This window comes from Xiphophorus hellerii, chromosome 9, assembly GCF_003331165.1.
Source record: "Xiphophorus hellerii strain 12219 chromosome 9, Xiphophorus_hellerii-4.1, whole genome shotgun sequence".
In the NCBI taxonomy this organism is placed as follows: domain Eukaryota; kingdom Metazoa; phylum Chordata; class Actinopteri; order Cyprinodontiformes; family Poeciliidae; genus Xiphophorus; species Xiphophorus hellerii.
In genome coordinates, this window is record NC_045680.1 from 21,484,408 (window position 1) to 21,501,393 (window position 16,986).

The 16,986-nt window shown below is 40.8% G+C and overlaps 1 protein-coding gene across 1 annotated transcript; it reads left to right on the plus strand.

Moving 5' to 3' along the window:
- The first annotated feature begins 1,492 nt into the window (after window positions 1-1,492).
- Window positions 1,493-16,684, plus strand: LOC116725525 (titin). The gene is made up of 20 exons (XM_032571631.1): window positions 1,493-1,836; window positions 2,653-3,959; window positions 4,046-4,188; window positions 5,989-6,186; window positions 6,268-6,538; window positions 6,633-6,760; window positions 7,184-7,212; window positions 8,510-8,544; window positions 8,736-8,904; window positions 10,167-10,326; window positions 10,413-10,527; window positions 10,624-10,658; window positions 10,760-10,838; window positions 11,303-11,337; window positions 12,881-12,947; window positions 13,029-13,100; window positions 13,192-13,214; window positions 13,320-13,353; window positions 15,175-15,283; window positions 15,367-16,684. Exons 1-20 carry the CDS (start codon window positions 1,828-1,830, stop codon window positions 15,388-15,390), a joined length of 3,042 nt encoding a protein of 1,013 aa, XP_032427522.1. The 5' UTR covers window positions 1,493-1,827; the 3' UTR covers window positions 15,391-16,684.
- The last annotated feature ends 302 nt before the right edge of the window (window positions 16,685-16,986 follow it).

The window sequence follows — 16,986 nt, forward strand, 5'->3', positions numbered from 1 at the left end:
TGTGAGGTCATTTTCTTGGAATGTTGTTTGGGTTTTTTTTTTGCCAAGCATGTCCGTCTGTTCTTCTGTCCAAACATTTCAGTCTTTAAGTTCATCGCGCCAAAGAATATTATTCTGGTCTTTGTCTACGCTCCGTGTCAAATGCAACTCTTTGAATTTTTCTTAGAAAAGATAGGTCTGATGCTTGCTTACCTCCCGTAAAAGTTAAGTTAGGTTAACTTAACTTTTGGATTTTGTAGAGACTTCCTTAAAACGTCTTGGACAGCCAGACTTCTGTAGATTGTCTTTTGTCTCTTTTCAGTGCAGTCCAACCGTCAGGACCGTTCAGTCGTTCCATGGTGTTCACCCTCACTTCAAAGGTCAGGCGCAAGCCGAACCAAATGTCAAGAGATTTAAACAGAGCCAACCGCCTTCAGAGGACAAGGGTCATGTAAGGTGATATTAAATTTGGGGTAACTCCTAATTTGCTCAGCAGAAAATGTAATTTTATTACATTTTGTAGAAAATTAAAAACTCTTGACATTTATAGGATTGACATTAAATATCCAAAACATATAAGCTTGGATGTCTCAAGTTTCAGAATCCTACTAACATACCAACCCTTGGTGAGGTGGTATGAATGTGTCGGCAAGATGGTTTGTCACTGACATCATAGCGGCTTTGGCACGCCCTTTTCCATTTCCTGTGACAGTTTATAGAAATAGTCTCACTTCACAGCCATTGTGGCACCTGGTGGTTTCAGATTAGCCAAGCCCTTTTTGTTTCAACACAGTCATCTGTATCCACCACCCAGAAGCAGTTTTGTGACGAATGGATAATCAAGTTGTTGTTAAGGAGGAGATTTATTTAATTCAGTCAGTTAATGCAAATCCAGAAGTGGCACGATACGACATGTTTGTCGTCGGTATATTTCTTTGAGGAATGCAGTAACATTTGGGAAATATCCAAGCAAAAACAGGGAATCGGGTGGATTTAAACATTTCAGATATCAGACAAGTGGATCTGTTGGCTGAATAAATAGAACTGGACTTCAGTGGTTCAGGGTTGGAGGCCTCAGATGCTCCCTGACACCTGTCACTTTCAGCTCAATTTGTTAGAATGTCTCCATAGCTTTCAAAGCTGCAATACAGACGTATCTGTGGCAGGTGGTGTATTTACTTATGCATATTAGAAATACTTCTTTAAGTACTTCTGCATTCTGCAACAGAGCTGGAATGTTGCCTGACCTCTATTGCCTCATTTTTCGCAGCCCTCCTTTAATCTGGAAGATTCGCACTTTGCGCACAGATTTGACTTGCACTAAAAAATAAAGATGTTATACTGTTGAGTTTTTTTTTAATTTTTATTTAGTTGTCTAAATGTCTATGACAGACGAGGTGAAGGGAAACTAGTCCATAAAGAAGACTCATGTTGGTGAGTCACTGCGGGCATGCAGCTCCAGCCTGGCGGCATTCCACCTGTGTTCAGTCTTGCAGAAGAAGAAGAAAAACTATCCGAGAGTCACCGAGTTACGTTAATCTGAGCCAGACCCGTTTGTCGAGCTAGACTGTTTTCTTCCACATGACGAGTGAGTTTTTCAACTCCAACCTTGTTCCAACCCAGAAACCATATTCTGCGCGCGTCCTGGACGCACAAAGGGACGCATTGTGGGCCTGAATACAGAAAGTAGCCTAACATCTCGATTTTCTTTTTTTTAAATAATAAACTTTTACTACAATCGCCGCCAGAATGCGAGGCTGAAGAAGACAATTATTTGGTTCATTCTGGAGATTTTTTCTCTCTCTTTCGCTTTTTTTTTGGGGTGGGGGGAGGATTTAAAACCTCGCGATGGACGAGGTAAGTTGGCTTAAATTAGCCACGTTACGTCTTACAATAAATATTGTTTAGGTAGTGAAACACGTGTATGTTAATGCCACCTGTTTAAATATTTCAACAGAGCTGCATTGATATGTAAACAACTTGGACACGTATTGGTCCTAAATCTCGCTCAAACAGGTCATTTTTAATCAGGCCTATCAGTTGTTCATATATATATATATATATATATATATATATATATATATATATATATATATATATGTTTTCAATTTACAGTCAGTCTTCAAAACAAACCTTTACAGGCGATAGAAGTAATAGAGTTTAATCCAATAGGAAACGAAAGAATTATAAGACTATGCCAAATATTGCATGGAGGCTCATGCCACTAGCCTTTCTTATTTTTGTGTAACAGAAATACACGTGCACTAAGGTGCATGTTGTTGGCTGAGGCATTTATAAACCAAAAATTAGTGGGAATTTTTTTTTCGAACCATTCAAACAATATACCATTCGGCGGCATCTACTGCAAAAATATTTCCAACACCTTTAATATGAGAAAGGAGCAGAATCACGTTAAAACCCAGATTGGGATAAATGTCAAATGTACAAAAATGTGTTTATGAAACAAAATAAAAATCAGGGTGTGTGTGGGGGGGGAGGTGGTTACCCCACCCACATTCTGCACAATTCTTCCTAAGGGCAAAAATTTATGTCTGCATGTTTCTATGACGTAGTGTCAGAAATAAAAGCAAATATGTTGGCTCAGTAAATGTTGTGCGTAGACTTTGTAAACCAGAACAAATAGCTGTTTCACTTTTTGTCTGACACTTTTAGCAAGAGGGTCCGTTAGACTTCCAGGCGCTGAGGGCCAAGTTCCAGGACAAAGAATTCCTGCTGGGGCCACCAAAGCCCAAACCTGTTGTTGCTGAGAAACCAAAGGTCATCCCTCCTCCCCTTAGCCCCACTCAGCACCTTCCGCCAGGAGCACGCCCCTCCCTGCTCTCCTCCATCAACCAGGCCTTGGAATCAAAGTCGGTTAATTCCCCCAGAGTGATATTCAAGGATGAGAACAAGGACAACAAGAAGATTTTTATCCATGGTAACTCAAAACCCAAAGACAAATCTGATGGCAAGACGAAGGAGAGCAAGGAGAAGCTGAATGAAAACTCATCGGATCACAAGGAGAAGAACGGAAAGAAGCTTCCGTTCTTTGGGACACAGAAGGAGAGCACAGCCGAGCTGGTGCCAGCCTTGCCTCCTCCGAAGTCCAAAACACAGAGGAAGAAGAATATTCTTGGTTTCATAAAATCTTCCAAGAAGGATCCAGCAGCGACCTCAGCTGACTCAATCCTAGACTCTACGAACGTGAACCTTCCTGGACCCACACCGCTGATCCCATTGGCTTCTGATGCTGACGAGGAGGAGTCTATATACTTGGTACCTAGGCAGATCCCACGAAAGATCACCATCCCTGAATCCAACGCTGCGGTGGACCTGACAACCCTCTCTCCAATTCCCAACCCTCCCGACTTCTCTCCTCCACCTGCCATGATCCCAGCTACCCCAGCTTTCAAAATCCCACCCCCACAGAGTGAAACCCTACCTCAGATTGAAAGTCCTGCTTTGTCAGTTTCTGACCTGCCCAGCCAAAACAAAATTGTTCCCATTCCTTCCACTGATGCTCCTCCTCACCCAATCATTCCTGCTCCCTCTCCTCCACTTGCTAATGCGCTCTCTCTTACCGTTGCAACTCCTTCCCCTCCAACCGTTGTGACTCCCTCCCCTTCAGATACCGTGGATCCTTCTCCTCCATCCACTGCTCCTCCTTCCCCTCCACCCAGCGCTACAGATGCCTCACCCAGAGCTATTTTCTCTCCTCCACCGAGTTTTGCCAACTCCGATCCTTTTCCCGAGTTCTCTGCTCCCTCCACCGAGCTTCAGGCAGTAGCTGGTTCTGACGTGGAGGTGGCTCTTCCAGCTGCTGTAGAAGCGATGGACTCTACTCCTTCCAAACTAGAACGTCCCATCTCTGCCCTGTCCGCCCTGGGGAGGGCGGAGGACATGAGTACTGGGAAGAGAACCCCTCCGAGTGACCCGAGGATCTTAAGCGCTCTGGAGAAGGCGCGCAAGAAGGCCGCCAGGTAGAACTCCCTTCCAGGAGCTTGGTTCATTTAGCCAAGTTTAGTATGCAAATGATCACTTACAAGTATGCTTTATCTGCTTCCAGCCCCATGTCTAGCCCCACTCCTCCACCCAAAGTCTTTCCTTCTCACCTGGATCCCGCCCTCAGCGATGCAGAGTTTCCGCCCTTCGAGGATGAGGGAAAGAAACTCCCGTCGATTAAAGCAGAAGCTAACTTCCCTGACCACAGTGAGTTTCAGCTCAGCTTTGTGTCTTTTCCCACTGTCTTGGAATTTAGTCTGAATTGATTTCACCTCAACATGACGAGCAGAACAAACTTCCCAGTTATCAGGACCTCAGGTATGTGCTGGAATGCTGCAGAATTTGAAGGTTTAAATTGAACCAAAAGCGTGGTGGTGTTAGAATAAATCTGTGTAGCTTCCCACACAAACAATAGACCTAACATTCTTCTCCAGTGCCAGGAACAACTGAGCTGAGCTGTGAAGGTATGTCAGCTATGATAGAGCTGCTAAGTTTCTCTAAAGTCTGACAAGCAGGACTCAAATTTAACCTAGACTCTCGTGGAGATTTTATATCCAGGTCATGAACTAATTTTTAACTTTTTTTTTTCGAAATCACATTCTTCTAAATGAAACATAAAAAACTGTTTGAGAGAGTGCTTACATCTTAGAGTTGCGGATTTACTTTGTATTTTATACCTTTTCTATACTTTTAACTTTTCTAGAGCAGGAAACTAAGTTAGAAAACTTGAAAGTAGACCAGACAAAAATACAAGGAAGACTCTGTTTGTTGACAAATGTATGACTAAAGACAGCAACTTCAACATTGTTTGACAAGTTGGGTTTCCATGTGAAATCAATTTTCTGTTGCACTTGTTTTTTCTTCCTCTCTTCCTTGTTTCATACTGCAGGCTGTAGAGTTTTAAAGGGATGTGTTAGACTGGCATAAAGTGAGGTCCTATGAAAATAAGCAAGGCCATGGCAATTTAATTTATTAGAACATTTCAGCAAACAAGATAATTCAAAGAGCTTTACATTATGAAAATAAAAAAAGGAGTTCATAGTAATTCTAAATCAAGGAAAACTAGACTACAAACTACAATTATTTATGTTCCAGGTAACATTATACATAGGACAATCAGCTCTGACTATATGGGTTTTATAAGAACTCAGGTTCCAGCATTTTTATTAATTAAATTTATGGTTTTGTTATCTAGAAGATTTCATATCACTGTGTGTGAGTTTGGAGAAAAAAAATGAAGAAATCATCAAAGCAGAGGAAAGCTGACAGCTGATCAACTGATTTTAGAAATTTAAAGCAACTCGATTAGAAAATGTTCGTAGTAGGCCTATCAGTTTAAATAAAACACTGTATTAACAATCAGCACTTTAACAAAAGCGTTAACTTTTTCTTTGTAGATTTCTTAATTTAGCCTGCTGGCTGTAGTCAGTGGCTCTGAGTAAAACCAAGCCAACTACATGCTAACTGTACAGATAATATAATTCATCATATTGGCATATTTTTTTACATATAAACATGGATTTCAAGGCGTTGAAGTTGTTTTCACATTCCTGGTGGAATGACTGACCTCTTCAGTTTGAGTTAAATTTCCAAATATCAGCTTAAGCGGGGGTCCCTGTCTGACTGTTAGCATACATGCTAGCATGTAAAGTAACTACGAAGGAGGTATTGTTTACATTTTCAAAAGAGAATGTTATTAGCTACTAAGCTAGCCAAGAGTGGAGCAAACTTTCTGAGAAGTGTATAGTATGACCTTGTGTAGAAACACATTTATCTAGGCTGAGAAAACGCTGGATGAAGTATCAGTCTTTGTGACCAGCTGTTAGCCTTCCTCTGCTATGAAGATTTCTTCACTTTTCCACATAGTCATGGTGATGTGACATCTTAGAGGTAAGACAACAATTACAAAACCTCACTTCAGCAAATTCAAGCTATCCCTTTAATGTGAGACTTTAAGGTGTAAATCAGCTGAGCAAATGTAAACTATTGTGATGTGATTCCTCACAGGGGCAGCTTCTCCGGCATTGCAAAGCCTCACAGAGGAGGGGTCCAACCCTCCCCTAGTTGCGGTTGCGGTTGCGGCTCCTCCACCCAGAGGGGTCCTACCAGACCAAGAGACTTTGGCTCCGGCGCCAGAGAAACCTAAAAGACCTCAGTCTGTCAACTTGAGCCAATTCATCCCCCCTCCTCCTATTATACTTGAAGGTAGTTTCACATCCACCAACATTGCACTTGGAAATCCTTTCCATTCACTCGGAGATGGATTTCTCCATTTCTGTCACGCAGAGATTCCGGTTCCACTTGAGAGTTTAGAGGCCGAAGCCACAGACGTACCAGGATTTAACGATTTGGAGGATGCTTACAGCCCAGAGCTGCCGGTGTCCCGATGTGGGACTGAGGAGCACACGGGTACCGACGTTCCAGACAAACCAACCCAGTCAGAGTTTTATGGCAACGGGATAACTCATCCAGAAACAGAGGTCCAAACTAAGACAGCATATGGAGAAATTAAGCTGGACAGTCCTCTGCAGGAACAATCCCTAAAACCCACTGAGGAGTAAGATCAGGAAGTTCAGCTGTATATCTATTCAGTTTAAAGTGGCGAGTTGTATCCCAAGAAACTGTGTTAATCAATATTTTGTTCTTTGTAGCCCTCAAGCACTACTCCAAAACATTATGTACGAAAGCAACGACGACGTGTACGAATTCATCAACGTCAGCTCCAGCAAAAAGAAGGCGAAGAGCAGCAATGGCAAGAAACGCAAAGGGGCCCCACAAAGTGAGTCTCACACATTCTTCTTATTTAATACATTCTTATGCTAGAAATCGATATAAAATTTTGGAGAATTGATTGGAAAAGTTGCATTATGGAGAAAAAAAAATATACTGGACATAAACCCAAGTTGTTGTTTTTTTTGTTGTTGTCTTTTTGCATTTTACAAGCACAAGTAGAAAGCTTCGGCTTCTAGAGATTGTTCGGCAGAATAGCTGTGCTGAGGCTCCTTCACCCATACATGTTCACATTTTGCTTTTTAACAAGCATTAACTACTATTTTCCAAACAAAATAACCCGATTTTCTGAATTTGAACGTTCCACGTGTTGCTTTTCAAACGTTAGTTGATTAATCAATGTTTTTGAAGAAGATGCTGTTTCAGATTTCTGCACGCTCTAACGTGACCTGTTGTTTGCTTTAACTCACAGATCCATATGTCGAGACGGGACAGGAAACGGTAGGCACCGAGGAGTTGAACGTTTCGTTAGAGCTTTTGTATTTTCACTTTTGCCATGTTGCAACTGCAGCTCCAGATTTTGGGTTATATCTCGACTAGAGTCACATATATAGAAACAGATATTTTTTCTTGTACTTTTCTAAATACCGCAGTCAGATTGAATGGAGAGTGATCACCTAATCATTTTTTTAAAGATTTCCCTCAGATTTTCATTTGGATTTTGGTCCTGACTTTGACTGAGCCATTTCACTCCCGTGAATATGATCTAAGTCATTCTGTTGTTGCTCTGGCTGCATCATTACAGTGGTGATCACTGTTAGTTTTCCGCCACACATTCGTTTTGCTTCTTTGTTGTCTCTGATTCACAGGCTGTGGCAAACTGCATCCAAAACGTCTTGTGGATTTCTTTTAAACATTTAATTTCCTCTTGACATTCTGACCATAAAAGATGGATTTACAGGCGCAAGTTATAGATTAATGAGTTAATCTAGAGTTGATTAATCTTATCGATCGACCGGCGATTCATTTTTAAGAGGACATTTTCTTAAAAACGCGTTTTCTCTTGTATTAAGAGGGTCGACCGTTTTTCCGTAACATGCGGATTTTTCCATAAAATATCGAATAATAAAAAAAAAAAAAAAACATTCTGAAATTTTAACATTATTTGTGTCAGCTGGATTAAATACTGACTGAATAAATAGAAAATTGTGGTTTTCTCACACCATTAAACATATTTTTAGGTTGCTGAACAGTAAAAAGATGAAAAGAATAAAACATGCGCGACACTTAACTCTTAGCTCTTGTACTTCGCTCCATGAAGTGCATTAAATCACGATGTTCCTCGAAAGCAACCTTGCATCGTATTTTTTTCTACCATGTTACAATTTTTCTGTGCTATCCCCTCCACTTTCTGTGTCACCACATCCTCAGTAACGTTTAATTAAGGAGCTGACGCTTCTCTGTTATGCTTCTCAGATCTATTCAAGTGAAACTTAAGGAGCTTGTCGAGTGTTTATATTTCAAATCTGCGTCCCACACCGGACTCCGTTTCATCTTTCCCGGTCGCAGGTGGAGTTTGTTCTCTAAACTCCACCTCCACATTTTCTAAATTTTCTGGCAAATTCAGAAAATGTATATTCTGAATGTATGTATCCTGTGGCTGTAATGTGGCAAAACGTGAAAATGTTTAAGGCGTTTTTGATGCTCTCAAAGGGCGTTCGCCTTCAAAATCAGAGGCGTAGTGTCTTTTTGTTTTCATCTAAAGCAAATTAATTCTTATCTCTGTGAATATTTGCAGTTTCGGGAGAAAACCAAGACGAGCAGGTTCGGCAGGTAGGACCTTGTTGTTGGGGTTTTTTTTTGGACCCACTTCTCCAGTTTTCATTCCTCCTGCTCTCCCGAGAGTTTCTGAGGAGAGTCGTGTTTCCCTCCCTTGCAACCTCCCCCCTGCTGTTCAGACATGCCGCGAGGCAAAACCAACTTTCGTAAAGGACAATGACGTGTGCGTCTCCTCTTCCCCGCAGGAGCGAGAAGAAGCACGCCTCAGAAAAGCCGGATGAGAAGGAGCTGAAAAAGAAGGAGAAGCAGCGGCTGGAGAAGGAGAAGAAGGAGCTGAAGGAGAAACAGGAGCGGGAGAAGAAGGAGCAGAAGGAGAGGGAAAAGAAGGAGAATGAGATGAAGAAAAAATTCAATGTGAGTCCTGTTATTTTTGACAGAGAACAGAAAGAGGAGGAGGAGGTGGAGGAAGGTGACTGAGTGGCAGAGGAGGAGGGTGGAGTAAACGTCTGGCCTCTCAAACCTGTCAGGATTCATTCCTCGCTGTGGAAGAGCTGAGCAACATGACTAAACACACGTTTCACCGCTGGCAACACCTTCCTCACATTAGAGATTTTAACTCAGACCTCTGTTTATGTAGCAGAAATGTTGGAACAAGACTTTAGTTTCTACGGAGACCAGATGATAAAAGACCTTTCAGTATTTTAATCAAGTGTTTAATCACCGGTCCTGAATAGCATTGCCTCAGACGACGGGCCAGACACAAAGAAATGAATCATTTTTTTGCAAACTGGTTTCAAGTGCCGTGTTCTCGTTTCTTTTTTCCTCAGTGGCTCACGGACGTGTGTGTTTTGTTTTCCTTTATCGAATTACCGTTCTTTTTTTTATTTCCTCAACATTGTAAGCATAAATATGCTTTACCGTCATATTTGTGGCGTCGCTTGTTTCTTTGTAGCTCCCAGTGGGAAAGCACAGGTTTCAAGTCGTTCCGAGGAACAGCCCTGAAACAGAGACAAAAACTTTTCTTAATGTGTTAAGACAGAAATGGACAAAACAATAGATGGAAAAAAAAAATGAGCAAAGTTTTTTAAAAAGTCGATGGTTCCACGTCAAACTGGTTTGGGCTTCACTCCCCTGAATCCCATCAAATGGGTTTCTGATGAGTTTTTTTTTTTTTTTTTTTCCATGACTCATCACTTTACTGCAGCTGTAAGATGATGGCTGGTCCTGATGTGGGAGGGGTGGCTGCAAAATGTTTCATAGTCTGTATGAAGCTAAATGACAAATTAACGTTAAGAAACATCTGAAAACATTTTCTCTGCTTCAAAATATGTTTTTGCCTAAGTGTCTGAAACAAAGCGTCAATCTGAGACGCTTCATCCACGACCCATCTCACTTGTTGTTAGCTCAGACATTGACCCTTCACCCCCCCAACCCCCTATTTCAACTCAGTCACTTTCTGTGCATTTAGGGTCATTTAGGGTCTTTATAGTAGTTCCATACCATCAAGTCCTTGTTATTGCAGTATTCCTCAGTGAGCACAATGGTGAGTTGTGTACTCACTTTCTTTTTCCTTGAATTAGTGTTAAATGATCCCACTAGGTTAGATTCGATTAGCGTGACTACTTGGCCGGGTTAAAGCAGGGCCACTGTGTAACATCTCCGTTTGTGTGTTTCAGGTCACAGGGCAGGAGGAAGCCATGTACCAGGCAAAGGTAAAGGTCACCGCAAAGGGCCGTAAGCACGATCTGCCCGTCAAGAGCGGCGACGTCATCAGCATCATCCGAACCACCGAGTGCCCCAAGGGGAAGTGGCTGGCCAGGGACAGCAGCAACACCTGTGAGCCGACAGCAGAGTGTTCGTGTCTGGGAAAGAGAAGGCGACGAAGCGACTCGCCTACAAAAATCTGTGTTTGTTCACTCTAGATGGGTACATTTCCGTGGATCACGTGGAGATGGACTTCAAGGAGATTTTGGAGCTGGGAAAGAAGACTCCCCGCAACAGCGCCATCATCGAGGCCGAAGCCGCCACGGACGGCATGTACGTGTCCCCACCTCAACACCGAGTCCGTCAGCAGGTAGAGGAGAAGCCGACGCTGTCCTGATGACGAGCGTCTGCTTTCTGTTTCTTTCGCAGGGTGCTGAATCACTTCAGTCGTTCGCCGGGAAGCTGTAAGTGTTTGCGAGTGGCGCTCCTGATTGGAGCGCGCGTTAAATCGGTCAGCAGCTGTTTGACGCAGACCGCTTCTTCATGCTGTCCTTGATGTGTTCAGTCTCGGACGACAGTGAGGAGTGGACCGGTGACGACGAGACGCTCTCACCCAACCCTGAAGCTTCTGACCAGTTGCCGGGGTAACCTGACATCCTCACTGTAAAAACACAAAATCCTACCAAGTATTTTCATCTCGTTTATAGAGCAAACATCCTATGCACTTGAAATAAGACAAAACTAACTTAAAAGTAACTTTTCAGCAAGATATATAGGCATATTTTAAGTAAATACATATAACTGGAAAAATATCTTCCTATAAATGAAAGTATCTGGATGTAGGACTTGTACTACTTTTAATCTATATTCAATAATTATTTTTCTTAAATCAAGCGTACATATCGTGCTGAAAAGTAACTTTTAGTGAGTTTTGTCTTGTTTCAAGTGTACCAACAAGACGAAACGAGACAAATACTTAGCAAGATTTTGTTTTTGCAGTGCAGCCTGATTACCAAATTGTTTTTGACACAGTGATTGATTGATTGATTAGTTCTTAATCACGTTTCTTTTTTTTTTTTTTTTTTTTTACCTTCTCTTCCTGCCTCAGGGTTCACACACGGACTATCTCCATGCCAGAGATGGGTAAGATAGACATCATAGATTATGCTCCATATTTGTTGCTTTCTAGACAGGCTCACTTGAAACACTACCTCGAAGGCAGATGTTAATACTGATCAAGGCAATGAAAATGTCTCACAGCTCATTTCCTGAAGCTCTACAATCATTCTGATAATATTTTGTACATCAGAGTCAATTGGTGGTAAATCGTGAACTGCACCTCGTTAGGTAACGCGACACAAATCGTAGTTTCTAGAATAAAAGAAGATCATTTTGAAACTTTTTATTAATATATTTTGTATCTTAAAATGGACTTTCATTTCTAAAGGGCGGTAATTACTTAAGCAGCATTTTGAATTTTTGTTTTCAAGGTAAAGGTGCAGAGATTTTTCAAGCTGAGGCTATAAATGTCCTTTAATATGCAGAACACTGAGGTCGAATTGCTTTATGAGTTTTACACACCTTTTAATTAGTAAACCACACAGCTACATTTTTAGTGTCATCTGACAATTGTATACTTGACCTACTTTTATAATTAGCTCACAAATAAAATAGTTTACAGAACCTTCCAAAAGTATTTATACCCCTTGAACTTTTCTACTCCGTGTCATGTGACAAGTACAAAACTTGTAGAGTGTGTTTTTTTGGAAATTCCTGTAAAAAAAACAAAAAACAATACAAAGTAGAACAAAACTGTTTAGTGGAGGAGAAATTACGTTTAAAAAAAAAAAAAAATAGAAATAAATACCAGAAAGGTTGAGTTCAGCCTCCCTCAGTCAGTACTGTACAGAATTACATTTATGAAATATCTCATATCTTTAGATTTCGGTTTGGACTTTGACTGGATCTTTCAAACACACTCTCACTTTGTGTTGGTTTTTCGCATAAACTCTCAATGAAATACTACGAGGTCTGTCGTAAGACGACCAAATGTGGGAAACTTTAAACGTCTTGAATGTTATGGAAATGACTGAGAGTGACCCCTCAGTCCTCTGTCTGGAAAATTAAACGCATCAGTGCGTTTGAGATGAGTCTGTAGTCACAGATCCAACAAAAAGTGACAAATCTTGCAGCACCACGGTGCTGTTGCTTTAAAAGAAAAGAAGTAAACATTTCCTGTGAAAACAAAATTTGTGTGATTTTCCAAGAAATGGCATTCAAGTGATGTAACAGGTGTGTTGATGTGTAGCAACAGCAACGAATCCAAGCATCTTTGTCAACAGATGAATTCAGTAGTATTCAGCTGCACTAGTGAACATATAATAATAGCTTAATTGAGGTAAAAGGTAGTCTTAAAACCAGTTTATTTTTAGCACACACAACTTATTACAGGTTGGCAAGTATTTGTTTTCCTTTGTGACCCCTAGAGTCACAAAGTTTTTGGATTTTAAAATCCTGTCGCTCTGCATGCCTCTCGAACTGAATCACTGCTTTGTGACTTGAAGGACAAACATGTCGGTTGTGTAACCGGAAACTGTTAATGACTTTGTCGTCTGAAAGAAGATTTGTTTTTGTTTTATCGCGACTTGTTAACAATAAATGGTTCTGTTTCATTTTCTCCTTAAAGGAAACCAGGACCTCGACATAAACCACCAGCACAGTCACAGTGACATGAGCGAAAACCCTCAGATCCAGTGAGTTCGTCTTCTGAACATTTTGAGCCAAAAAAAAAAAATTTGAAAATACTGTATGGTGTGTGCCTATCTTTGTACCAGAGCGAGGCAAGAAGCACTTTACAAGTTGGTGACATTCTTCAGCACACCGAAATCTGCGCATCCGACTCCAAAGTAGGTGTTTTATAAACATCCTGATTCTGTGCACATTTTAAACTTTGCTGATTACTCATTTTTCGTTTTTGTTTTGTTTTGTTTTTCCAAGTGAGCCCGAACAAGAAAGGAGGAGTAAGCTCAGCCCAATCCATCTTATTTTCAAATTGTTAGCTTTATTACTTTTGTTTTTTTTTTCTTCTTAATAATTTCTTAATCTTCATCCTGGTTTCTCTGTAGGTCCTACACCTGTGCAGGAAGAAGCTGCTAGTGCGTAAGTAGCCCAAAACTAACACACACACACACACCCACACACACACTCGCCCAAAAAAATCCCAGACATGTTGCTCAACCAGTAGACAGACAGGTTCCCTTCTTTTTTTTGTTCAGAATGAGCTGCTAAGCAGGAAAAGATGTGAACGTGTTAGTTTAGGTGTCTAAGAGAAAATCAGGTGGACTGGAAAATCAGTCCGATCCTCCAAACAAGCCGGGTCCTGTTCATATGCAGACACATTGTGATCAAAACACTGTGACTAGGCATGGCCTAGTTACACGGTTTAAGGTCCGCCTTTTTAAGAAAAGCTTTTGGCTTCAGGTTAGGTTCGAAATTTTCCATCATACGGCCTTGGTTTTTAATTTGGATTAATTCAGAAATTAGCAGTGATTCATTCAGGTAATAATTATTTGCACACACGGCGTCGCTCATGGACTGCGTCTAGGGCATTGGACTTTCAATAAGTGGACTACAGATGAAAAACTGAAGAAAACAAGCCGGTGATGTCAGCGTAAAAGCAACATACCCCACCCTGATGTGGCAGAACGTCACATTTTAACCTCTTAATAGACACACACTACATAAAACAGGGTTGTGTGTAGTGAGTAATACACATATTTCATAGATGGTAAGACAGGATTTGATAATCCACAGGCTGCAGCTCATTTCCTCCTATTAAGACCCAAGTTAGAAGTGTTTTTTGGTTTGTAAGTATACACAGCAAAATAACAGTATTACTCAGGTTCAAATGGAGCAACACCCATCACTATTATAAAGCTGATGATAGGCGAGGCAGGTTTATTTTTTATAGCCCAATTCCTTCACAGGGTAATTCCAGGCTACAAGGAATAGAAATAAGACATACATGAAAAACATGGAATATAAATGAAAAACACATCGTATGAAAACAAACATTGTAATGCAAATTTAGACTAATGAAATGATAAACCAGTCTTTGGACTTTACGGATGAGTGGTCATAAACAGACACGTTTTCAGTCCTGGTATAAAGAACAGTTTCTGCACATCTCAGGTTTTCAGGCAGCTGTGTCCAGAGCTAAGGATCAGAGCAATTAAATGCTGCTTTCTTCTGCTTAGGTCAAGTTCTCAGAACAGTAAGTGAACGTGTCAGGTGACTTGAGGGGGCCTACATGGTTCATACCTGATCAGAAACTCTGAAATGTGCTGCAGAGATTAAAGGTCATTCAGTGGCTTACAGACCAGCAAAAAGTTTTAAGCTCAATCCAAGACAAAGAGAGTCAGTGCAGTCATTTCAGGACTGTTGTTTCATTTTGTGGTGTTGATCAAGACTCAAGAATTTTAGAAGAGCTGCAGCCGCCCTAATTCATTTTTGATCGGTTTTACCAAAACCTAATAGAGAGAAGTGTGTATTCTGACAGATCCACTGATGGACACTTTGGACACAGTGACTGTGGGAGGCTATGGTGACATATATGTTAAAGAGAAACGTTAACATATATGTCATCAGCACTCTAAAATCTCAGCAAATTGGGACCATGTATATTTTGAATAAAATCAGTCTAACAATAAAGCCCTGAGGAACTCTACATGTAATCTTTGTTTGCTCAGATTTATAATTATAAATAAGTATACAGTAACTTTAGTATCAGTAGGAATAATTGCTGATTTTCTGTAATGGGAACAATTAAATGATGTTATACGTCTTCGATTTCAATATTTGCATGAAGAACATGGTACTGTAGTATTTCTACTGGCCTATACCTAATTGTGATGGGATGGTTATACATGGGTAAGTGCAATATGTATTCAGTCGTGATAAATATATAATTTTTTTAAACAGGCCACAGGAAAGTTCAACTCCAGAGACAGAGTTTGACCCTTCAGCCGTCATTTTACCTCCTCCTGACATGTACGCAGACTCCATGCTGGATTCATCGCTGTACAGCGAGGTGAGGATAAATCATACAGACTCTCCCAACGTCTGCCTGCCTTCCTGATATGTTGAAACAATGTTTCTTTCTGCTTCTACCAGCCAGTCAAAAATCTCCCACGTTGACCAGGATCTTCCTGCCGTGGCAAGCCGCAGCCATGTGATCCTTTGCCAAGAAACGACATCTTCCCGACTTCAATATTTATCTGAGAACCGCAACCATGGATCAATACACTGAGGAGTGAACCAGCGTCTAGGCAAATGGATATGTTACTGCTGTTCCTTGAAGATGTTGGTAGGAGGATTCTTTACGTTGGACCTAGATGAAGTCTTCTTTTCTCAAGAGAGAGCATAAAAGCAACAATAACAACTTTACGGACCGACACAGACTGGGCAATACCAGAAAAGTACAACTTGTGGTGGAAGTAAAGGATTAATTAAACTGCAGTTTTTCTACTTTCCTATGCAAACTAAGGGAAGTCTTGCAATCAACTTTTCTTCAGATTAACCGTCGATCCAAAGTTGGATCACAGCTCAAATAACCCAAGAGCCTGAATCTTTGTTCTTGTCTGCATGAAGCGTCAAGAAGAGTAGGATCATTATTATCTACAAAAGTCTCAGGGTTTGCTGCAAGGGACTGAATATTTGAAATGAGCTAAGACATAAATAACCACCTTTTGTTTCCTCCAACAATTTAACAGTTTCCACAGAATTATCCGGAACTGGTCAGTTTAATTTCCAAGTGTTTGAATCACTGTTTGTTTTTTTTTAACTTTACATGGATCTTTTTCTTAAAAATTCAAATTTAAAATTTCAGATAACCACTTTAGCTTGTTTAAGAGTATGTATCTATTGTTGTTGTGATATTTAAATGATCACTGAAAAGGATGGTTTTTTGAAGAGAGATTCAATGACGTTATCAGTAACACCCGTAGTAGAAAGATGAATGTAGCGCTTGAAGGTTGCCCGTTTTAGATTGCAAAAATTTGCTAAACCTGGGCTAGCTACTAGCGTCCACATTTCTATGGACTTATTCACTTTTCTACAACTCACTGCAAAATGGCATCTTTCCAACAAAGGCGAAGGAGAAATTGCTGATAACGTCACAGAAACCTCACTTCAAAAATTCCAGACTGCTAGGTTTACTGCCTTGCATTACATAAGATCTAAGGACTGCGATGTTAAATGTGTAACTTCAGAATGGCGTTAGCGTTTCTACAGGTCAAACTTTTGGATTAAAAACGTCAACATCCAGCTTTCTTTTCTATAATTTAACGGCTCTGCAGGTGTCCATGATGCGTCCTCACAAGCCGATGTAAAAACGTAAATGTGTGTGTAAAAGCTCGGCAGTGGAAAGACACTCGATGACGACATTGCTGTTTTTGCATGTTTATTTTAATAAATACTCCTTAAAGTGCAAGTCATAACAGTAATATCATGCAGTGCATAACAAGGTCCGAACCCCAATCTTAGACACAAAGATGGAGAAAGACAAGCACACACACACACACACACACGCCGACAGACAGAGGAAAACACCTTTGTACAAGATAACAGTAAGTAATGTGTACCCACACACACACACATCAAACACTCACAACATAGACGGGGTTGTTTAAGGTCACCATTTAACTACAGCTAAACAGAGAGAATAGCTTTGCAGTGGAAAACTCTCCCTTTGGTAAAATCTGTATTTCATGAGGCCTGCTGGCACGCTGCTGA

Excerpts from the sequence above, each read along its gene's own strand:
- LOC116725525 (XM_032571631.1), top strand. Across the intron at positions 8,545-8,735 it reads AAGACGAGCAGGTTCGGCAG|GAGCGAGAAGAAGCACGCCT; the intron begins GTAGGACCTTGT and ends TCTTCCCCGCAG. Across the intron at positions 13,354-15,174 it reads CAGGAAGAAGCTGCTAGTGC|GCCACAGGAAAGTTCAACTC; the intron begins GTAAGTAGCCCA and ends TTTTTTAAACAG.